The sequence below is a fragment of the Somniosus microcephalus genome, chromosome 4, assembly GCF_052327205.1.
Source record: "Somniosus microcephalus isolate GS21.2 chromosome 4, FLI_Smic_1.0, whole genome shotgun sequence".
In the NCBI taxonomy this organism is placed as follows: domain Eukaryota; kingdom Metazoa; phylum Chordata; class Chondrichthyes; order Squaliformes; family Somniosidae; genus Somniosus; species Somniosus microcephalus.
The window spans coordinates 175,060,701-175,070,645 of record NC_140990.1 but is presented as its reverse complement, the minus strand read 5'-3'; the positions used below and the strand labels follow the sequence as shown (position 1 = coordinate 175,070,645).

Here is a 9,945-nt window from a genome sequence, read left to right as displayed (position 1 = left end):
GACTAGCTAGCACCGAATAAAATAATCAGCCTCCAATCCCCATTCCACCATGCACACTGGTAGTTAGCACGTTAACCGGTGTTTGGCACAGATGAACTTTTAACCCCTTTGAGTTTACAGAAGACCTCTGTCGCCAGGTTACGATGCTCCCGTTACATAATGAATAACGATATTAAATATAAATTAGCCGTGTCATTTTTCTTTCAGTCTGGTGATCTTTAATGAAAATAAACCTGGTGCTGTCATATTACTAAAGAACTAGTAAGTCATTCCATTCATGGCATTTCATTAATAAGTAAAACTTTTAAGAACAGAAGTGAATCGAGTATATAAAAAAAATCATTTTCTTCATGATTTTCAAGTATTTAGCAGTTCATACCGTGAATCTTTTTTTTTGTGGATAGCTGTGTGCAACACACATTTTTGCATAGTAAATAAAAATTTAATTGTTAATCTTTTCTTTCTTTGTTTTGTTCCCCATGCACCTATTAGCATATTCCTGCTGAATTTAATCTTGAATTTCTCAATGAATGATCCAAGCCCCGTTATGTTGCTACATGCAGCATCCCAGCTATAGCCAAGGTTTTGTGTTCTCTAGAATGACTAATGTTATATACAGTACAGAGGCAGCAGCTATAGAGCGGGTGTAGTGGGCAAGGCAGGGGCCCATTCAGATGCTGTGGTCCAGATATTACCTTGGTTGGTGGCCACTCTTGACCTCGGTACAAGTCGCAGGCTGAGTGAACCCACCTTCTTGAGGTTACCGATCTATAGAGAGGAACTTAGGGCTGTCAACCCACCAGGATTGCCCTGGAGTCTCCAGGAATTGAAGACTAATCTCCCGGACACTGCTGGGTGTAACTCGAGAGGAAAATCATACGGGCATTAAAAAATAGCAACACTTTTGTTTACAAATGTTGGTGATGGTAAAGAATGGGCTGTTTGACTGATAGTTAAGAATCATCCAATCAGATAATGAAGAGTCTGTTCGCTTATCCAATTGGTGTGGGAAGGTGGGATGTCGCGAGGATGGACGAGTCGGGCCACCAATGGGGGGGGGGAGGATGTAGGGGTGGGGCAGTTGGAAGGAGGAGGTCATGTGATAGAATCTCCATGAACACCAGCCAGAATTGGCAACCCTAGAGAAACTTCACCCTTCTGGGGGTTTGAACTGCATTGAAAAATAAGATGGGAGTAATGGGGGGATGGGGGAGAAATTGTCTGACATCTCCAGTGAACACTGTCTGTGTATGGAGACTGTCTGGGTGTGGAGACTGTCTGGGTGTGGAGACTGTCTGGGTGTGGAGACTGTCTGGGTGTGGAGACTGTCTGGGTGTGGAGACTGTCTGGGTGTGGAGACTGTCTGGGTGTGGACGCTGTCTGGGTATGGACGCTGTCTGGGTGTGGAGACTGTCTGGGTATGGACGCTGTCTGGGTATGGACGCTGTCTGGGTATGGAGACTGTCTGGGTGTGGAGACCGTCTGGGTGTGGAGACCATCTGGGTGTGGAGACCGTCTGGGTGTGGAGACCGTCTGGGTATGGAGACTGTCTGGGTATGGAGACTGTCTGGGTATGGAGGAACTGATTTTTTTCCTTTGGTGAGTTCAGCCATGCGCTTAATGATCTATGACTGAGGTGGGATGTTCAGCCAGCGAGGAGAGTTGATTGCTCCTGTCCCACTGTCAGTCACAGGTGGAATTATTGATGCTTTGCCTAGGGACTGGATGTGCTACTGCTATTGCCTCCAGCAAGCCCTCACAGAAAGAGTCCCTTAATTATCATATTTATCCCACCCCCCACAGCAAGTAGTCTTGTAAAGCTATTTTATCTCTTTGATTCCTGTTATCAGTACTCCCTCCACCACCGGCACACTGTGGCTGCAGTCTGTCTTATCTACAGAATACACTGCAGCAACTTGCAAAGGCTTCTTCGGCAGCACCTCCCGAGCTCGTGACCTCCACCACCTAGAAGGACAAGGGCAGCAGGCACATGGGAACACAACCACCTCCAAGTCACACACCATCCTGACTTGGACATATATCCCCAATCCTTCATCATCGCTGGGTCAGAATCCTGCAACTCCCTCCCTAACAGCACTGCGGGAGTACCTTCACCACACGGACTGCAGCAGTTCAAGAAGATGGCTCACCACCACCTTCTCGAGGGCAATTAGTGATGGGCAATAAATGGTGGGTCTTGCTAGTGACGCCCACATCCCAAGAATGAATTTAATAAAATGTTTCATAGAATGTAAATGGTGGTTTAAAAACGAATAGAAATTGTTTTAATATCCGTAAAACCCCGGAATTGTCCGAGTGCCTTTCTCATTTAAAAAGAAAAACGGTCAATTATTGTGCTGGAGAAGATAAGGGACATCAGTGCTGGGAAATGGAACATTTTTCACTTTCAGTGTTCAAGGTCAGCGCCAAACACTCTCACGTCAGGTGTAGTCCATGTTCGGTGCAGATTGAAGCTCTCTATACTGCTCCTTCAGGCACTACCATGGGAGGGGAGGTGCAGGATGAGGCTCTCTGTACATTGCTCCATCAGACACTTCCAGGGCCGAGAGAGATCAGGTTAGAGGCAAAGCTCATCAATGAGGTAATAATTGATCTGGTTGCTGTGTGCACTGACATTGGAAAAGTGTTCCAGAGGATTTCCTCTACTCGTGTTGATGCATTTACAAAGTCGCCACACACAGTGGCCAGAGCAATGCTTACCCCAATGAGACTCAACCTGATCTTGGAAAGCATCCTCGCTGTACAAGTCTGGCATTTCCAGTTCCTAGCACTCTATTTGAGTAGGATAATTTAGTGCCGAATTATGGACACCTTTTTTCCTTTGAACTTACAGCCCACTGGGTTGAACCTGTGATGCACTTAGTAGCTGTGAGGGGGAGATCATCATTGAATCATAGAATGATACAGCACAGAAGGAGCATCATTCTGGGCTGGATTCAAACCCAGGTCCCAGATGAGGAAAGGACATTGTCCTTACTCACTGCGCCACCCAAACCCCAGAATCTGCTGGCTTTCCAATTCTGATTGCAAAGGAGGATTGATAATAGATATGACTATTATCCTACAGAACGAAACAAAGCAACGTTCACTGTTTGCAAGTTTAACGGCTACTGCTCCTTTTCCTTTTCACTGGTATATTTATAGTACCCAATGGTGCTGTTTCGCACCAGTGAGAAGGAAACTCTATGTCATGCGTGGAACAGTTCTATATCCCAGCAATGGGTGCAGATTGAACGAAATGCCGACAGTGCAGTCCAACGTAAGTAAGACTATCATTAAAACCTATCTGTGTTCACAGCTCATATGAACTTGGGGGGCAGGGGTGGGGGGAGATGTTGATATTTTGCTTCTTTGCTCCCAGCACATGTCTGGAGTGCATGTCCCCATGATTGCACATGTCACCGGCCTATAATTTTTCACCCATTAAAGAAGCAGATTTTGTCCTCTGGATTTTTTTTAATAAGCGCAAGATTAAATCTGAGATGGACTGGGACAGGGATCGCAACCTGCATCGGTGGGCATTCGCCAGTGAGAGTCAATACATCATTCTCGCAGTCACCCGGTGCCAATGGATTACCTCTTTCAACTGTGCCAATCGGATTACCTTTATAGCGCATTATCATGAGGGAGGAGAGGCATTCCCACCTTTGATGGAACCCATATAGAGACATGGGCAATGAACCTGCCATTCGTCAAGGTGCTGAGGACTTGGGCATGAGGTAAGGGAGTTAATATTCATCTGGAATGTTGACCTGATTGCCATAAAACACCCGCTATATATGAACACAAAGGATTACGAGGTGGTGAAAAAGAATCTTTTCAATTTGTAGTTTTCCTTTTTACAGTCCCTATTTTTTTCTATGTATATATATTATATTTTCTATATGTGTGTTCTGTCGCTGCCCCGGTTACAAACTAGAAAAAAATCTGCGGCAGTTCAAAGCAGATAAAGAAAAATGCTGAGTAAATGGACCTGAGATTGAATGAAAATATTGACCACTTAAGCTTCCGAGGGAATAAAAACAGTGCTGTTAAGACATCCATTGATCGGTGCTGCGATGCTATCTCCTTCCCTCGGGTTTTTTTTGTTGTTGTTGTTTTTGTTTAATTTCCATGCAGGTACCTTCGGAAAGAGAACGTCATGCCGTGGGAGAGTAGCGCCTGCTCCAGGAACGAGAAAGAAAAAAAATTCATGCGCAGTTACGTCTTGGGTACGTTCAACCCCAGTCGCGTGCCTCCTCTGCGTCGCAGCGGATTGTCCTCGAAGTGAGAATCGAATCCGCTTTGCTGTTTTGTCGAGAATGTACTTGGAGCCCCCAATTAGTCTCTGTATCTTCCTGGGGGTGGGGTGGTGGGGGATGATGTGGTTAGTAAAGGGGGCGGAGAGTTGAGGGGAAAGGGGTAGCCTCTCTGTCTGTAGAATATTTCAGCCCCCTTCACTACAAGTGGAGTGTCAACATTGCGTTGGGTGATTTGGTTCTGCTCTGTGTGTTTCCTCCGCTGCGCTGAGCCATGACAGTTTATGCTAAGCGATTGAACCCAGAATCCACAAGTGCAGAGCTGATGAGGCGGTCCCTCGCCTCTCTTCAGATAGCGCCAGCGTTGGGATCGTACCTTCTCTTCTTGACATTTCTTGCAATGTGCAGTAGAAAGGAGGGGGAGGGGAGGTGGGGAAGAGAAAACACAATCGGAGGAGTGGGGGAGGAAAAAAAGAACATTAGTAATGGCACAGAGGAGCTGGCTTGCATTCCGATGTGCTGTCTTTGTGGTACAGTCATGCCCTCGCCCTAAAGCTCTTTACAATGCAATGGACACTCCTTTGAAGGTTACAGAAGACAGACGGAGGGAAACAACTGGCACTGGGTGACAACTTGAGTCACAACGAACCTCTAACCCGATTGAGATGATACATTTTCGGATATCTTGGGGTTTTTCTCTCTCAATTCCCCTCTCTGGGCCGTGCAGCTCACCTTGGAGGAATGTGGGCGGGGGAGAGGGGGCAGCCCATTTGATTCCCAGGCCCCTACTGATGCCGGTTTCTGGATGGAGTCTGGAAAGGGGGGAGGATATAAAGTGCCTCTAATTTTCTCTTCATCCCTGTGGTGTGTGTGGGGAGGAGTGGGGTGAGGGGCGGTGGGGAAGGAACTGCCCTCTATGTTTCCCGACAATGCATGGACAAACTGGTGAACTCACCAGTGGTGGTGCCCCAGACACGAACCTGTGCCCTTCTGCTCCGTGGCACAGCAAGTCTGAACGCCAACACATCATGCCAGGTTGCCCAATATCTGAAATTGTAACCTTTTTGTAGTGCCAATGACATTACTTTACCCTCCTTCCCTTTCTGCAGTCTCAATCGTCACATAAAACCGCTTTGGAAGTGCTGCTGTGCGACGTCCCAATGTTTGGGCCTATGTTTTTTTTTAAATTACTTAACTTTAGACTGAGGGATTCCTGTATAATAGAAGAACAGCCTAACAGCATAACTGGTTAGAGATTACACTTACACACCACACCTACTGTTATACCCTCGGAAAATGGACATAGCCGTGACCTTTGCACCTCGGGATTTGACAGGTTTCTGGAACTGGTGAGGGCTTTTCACTTTTTGCCCTCAGAATGTAAATAAGTTCTGCTGACACTGGCTGTCCATTCTCCCAGGAAGGAGGAGGAAGAGGTAGAGGAGGAGGAGGAGGAGTGGGAGGAAATAAAGCTTGTTACTTCATGGGAAAAAAAACAGCAAGACATCACAAAGCAATGGATAGAGGGATGTGCTCCAACCTCCCCAAAGTCTGGCTTTATGTGGGGCATATAAGCAAGGCCTCATGCTAAAGCATCTCAACCTACTATTGTGTTTTTTTTTCTTCCGAAACATGCCCAATACCGTTAGAAATGGCATGCAAAAAAAAAACCTAGGAGAAAGTGGAGATTACTTAGAGTGAGCACCGACAGAAAGAACATACCCGAGGTCATGAACCCTGCGGACAACCTCCAGCTTAATTATTAAGACTACTTCATAAGGCTACTACTTCTCACAGTGATCCAACCTCACCACTGAAGAGGCATGTCGTGAGGTACAACTAGAGTTGCCAACTCTCCAGGATTGCCCTGGAGTCTCCAGGAATTGACCTGGAGTCTCCAGGAATTGAAGATTAATCTCCAGGACACTGCTGCGAGCGACCCGGGAGAACGATCATAGGGGCGCTGAAAAAATTGTGTGTCTTTTTTCCATTTTCTTGGAACACTTCTGTTTATTAGTTATAAAAAATATAGGAGTTGGGGGAAAAAGGCTGTTTGACAGTTTATAATTATCCAATTGAGTCATGAAGAGTCTGTTTGCTTTCCAATTGGAAAGATAGTGCGCCATGAGGATGGACGTGTTGGGTAGACCAATGGCAGGAGCTTGAGGGCGGGGCAGTTGGAGGCGGGTGGCCATGTGATGAAACCTCCAGGAATACATCCAACCAGAGTCGGCAACCCTAGGTACAATAATATTTGTAGGGTATCTGTGTTACAAACATTAGAGGCCTGGTTAGCTACTTGCCTTTGCTGTTGACCATGAGGTCCCTCAACACACTTGTGTTGGTGAACGTTGATTTAAATGTCTTTACATGGAGGCCCATGATCTGATGCTGCTAGACAGACCCATGAGGATGGCAAGTGTGCTCTATGTCTGAAATGTACAATTGCGTCTCCTACCAGTACAACTAAACTTTCACTGAATATTTCGTACACTTTTAAAACAAGATATGAAGGTGAATCTCAACTCACGCAGCGACCTCAAGTGGCAATAATGGCTCCTGATTACCAAAATATTCATCAGGCTAATGTGTTCCACAAGAGACCAGTTTGATACTTTGCACAATGATGGTGAACATTCATTTAGACAATGAGGCTAATTCTCTTGGCCTTTGCCTCCACAGAACGCCCATTTCCTAGGCACAAAGGTCAGAAAAAGAGGTTGGGGGTGTGATGGATACCCATTTTCCCAGGCCCTCAGTCTCCTGCATGTTGCTCCAGGGTTTCTGCAATAGGTACAGGCACATTGCTGGCATGTTAAAGAATGAAAGCAAGACCTGAATTTATAAAGCGCCTTTCACAACCTCAGACCGTCCCACAGTGCCTTGAAGTACTTTTGAAGTTCAGTTACTCTTGTAATGTAGGAAACACGGCAGCCAAATTGTGCACAGCAAGGTCCGACAAACAGCAATATGATAATGACCAGATAATCTGTTTTTTAGTGATGTCGGTTCAGAGATAAATATTGGCCAGGACACCAGAACTCCCCTTCCAGTCTTTGAAATAGTGCCATGGGATCATTTACATTCACATGACAGGGCCTCGGTTTAATATATCATCCAAAAGACGGAACCTCCGACAGTACCGCACTCCCTCAGTATTGTACTGGGACTGTCAGCTTGGATTTTGTGCTCAAGTCTCTGGCGAGGAACTTGAACCCACTACCTTCAGACTCAGAGGTGAGAGTGCTACCCACTGAGCCATGGCTGACACAGTTAAGGATGCAGGAGTAGGTATTCCTGGTGTTGAGAGCCATGGGGCACCCAGACGCAGGGACACCACACGAAGCAACAACCGAAAGGTATGGAGGCCGTGTGTTCAGGCTTGCAGCTGCTCTCTAAATTTTCTCCCTGGCTTTTTGATGTTAGGCCCAGCTAGGGACAGGCTTGCACCAAGGGGCCATCTTAACAGCTCAGGACAGCAAAATATGGAACAAGAAACCTCAGAGGGTTTAAAGAAGGAACTAGACAAGTCCTTGTCAACAAATGGGATTCAAGGTTATTAGCAATGCACCAAGGGTATACTGTGAATAGTTGGGCTAGATGGAACAAAGATCTTCTCCTGCCTGAAACTCTTACTTTGTTACTTGTACCTTCAAATTAAATGCTACCAACTGAGACACTGGCTGACACCATGCAGGCACTGTGGAATAATGCAGCACCGCTGCTTCCTGGATAATAGACACTTGCGCGGGATTCGAATTCGATGGTCAGACATTACCTGAACAGTGACTGGGTGCAAACCCATTCTCTTTATGAACACCTTGCAAACATAGTGGTTGTCACTTTAACAACAACTTGCATTTATATAGCGCCTTTAACGTAGTAAAACGTCCCAAGGCACTTCACAGGAGTGTTATTGGACAAAAAAATTGACACAGAGCCAAAGGAGACAATTAGGACCAAAGGGTAGATCAAAGAGGAAGGTTTTAAGGAGCGTCCTAAAGGAGGAGAGAAAGGTGAAGAGTTGGAGAGGTTTAGGGAGGGAATTCCGGAGCTTCGAGCCTAGACGGCTGAAGGCACGGCTGTCAATGGTGGAGCAAAGGAAATCGGAGATGTACAAGAGGCCAGAATTGGAATACTGCAGAGATCTCAGCACGGTGGCATAGTGGTTAGCACTGTTGCCTCACAGCACCAGGGACCCGGGTTCGAATCCGGCCTCGGGTGACTGTCTGTGTGGAGTTTGCACATTCTCCCCGTGTTTGCGTGGGTTTCCTCCGGGTGCTCCGGTTTCCTCCCACAGTCCAAAGATGTGCGGGTTAGGTTGATTGGCTATGATAAATTGGCCCTTAGTGTTAGGGGGATTAAATACGTGGGGTTACAGGGATAGGGTGGGATATGTGTTGGTGTAGGGGTTACGGGGATCGGGTGGGATATGTGTCGGTGCAGGCTCGATGGGCCGAAATGGCCTCTATCTGCACTGTGGGGTTTCTGTGATTCTGTGGTTGTAGGGCTGGAGGATGTTACAGAGATAGGGAGGGGGCAAGGCTATAGAGGGATTTGAAAACAAGGCTGAGAATGTTAAAATAGAGGCTTTGCTGGACTGTGAGCCAATGTAGGTCAGCGAGCACAGGGATGATGGCTGAATAGGACTTGGTGCGAGTTAGGATAGAGGCAACAGAGTTCTGGATGAGCTGAAGTTTTGGAGGGTGGACGTTGGGAGGCTGGCCATTTTCTTCATGTAACATATGTCTCCCACGATTCTTCACACTGTGGGAACCTTCACTTCTACTGGAAGAGGCCTCCCGAGCCCAGATGTTGTGTGCAGGTCACTGTGCAACAGATGGCACAACTCTGCTTCAGTCTTTCTGAGGCGACGAACATGGGAATCCTTCGTTGTGTGCAAATGCAGGGCCTGAGGTAGTGGTGCCTCTGGCCAAAACGCCTGAAGGGTCATTGAGACATCACCTGTTGGGCTCCTCTTCCTCCCCTCAATGCCAGAACCTTCTTTGCACAGTGCGATTTCAAAGCCAGTGGCAACCAAGAATAAGAAACACAAGTCCTGGTGATGGGTGGAAAAAATTTGCCCGAAAATGCAAACATGGAGGCCCAACCAGCAAAAACATTATTTGATCCCCAAATTACGCCCTGTAAAGTCGGGCGCATGACCTCGCACACTTGGTAGGGGCCTTGTGAAATTTACCCTTATATATTTATAATTTGAAGAGGAAAAATTGGCAGGACTAATGGGGAAAGAGCAGGGGAGGGGTATTAATTGGAGACCTCTTTCAAAGAGCCAGCAGAGGCATAATGGCCAAATGGCCTTCTGTGCTGTATGATTCTATGATTATGGCAGAGCTGCTAAATGACTATTTTGCATCAGTCTACACTCCTGTAAATGCAGGCTAGCACAATGGGGTGAAAGGCTGTGATGTCTTTCTCTAATGGATGCGTGGATATTTTGAAATGTGTTCCGCCAGCCTCAACCCACCTCCTAGTGATCTATAGTTCAAGCTGACTGATTTCTACTTGTTGACTTACGCGGGTAAGTTATGAGGATAGTTTGTCCAGGCAATAGCAATGTCGCATTGGTGTACTAAGATAGTCCTGCTTCTGACCCTTGTATATCTGATCTGAGATGCTGACACTAATCGCAGAAAATGAGAATGTTCAATTTTTCTGAACTGAC

The 9,945-nt window shown here is 46.6% G+C and overlaps 1 protein-coding gene across 2 annotated transcripts in view; it reads right to left on the bottom strand.

Moving 5' to 3' along the window:
• Nucleotides 1–4,047: 4,047 nt before the first annotated feature.
• The window catches only part of LOC147119998 (disintegrin and metalloproteinase domain-containing protein 23-like), a 576,022-nt gene continuing 570,124 nt past the window's right edge, over nt 4,048–9,945 (bottom strand). For both annotated transcript variants that reach the window (XM_085985478.1, XM_085985479.1), the window contains one exon: nt 4,048–4,653. In XM_085985478.1, coding sequence (XP_085841604.1) covers nt 4,608–4,653 — 46 coding nt within the window. In that variant the 3' untranslated portion in view covers nt 4,048–4,607. The remainder of the gene's footprint in view (nt 4,654–9,945) is intronic.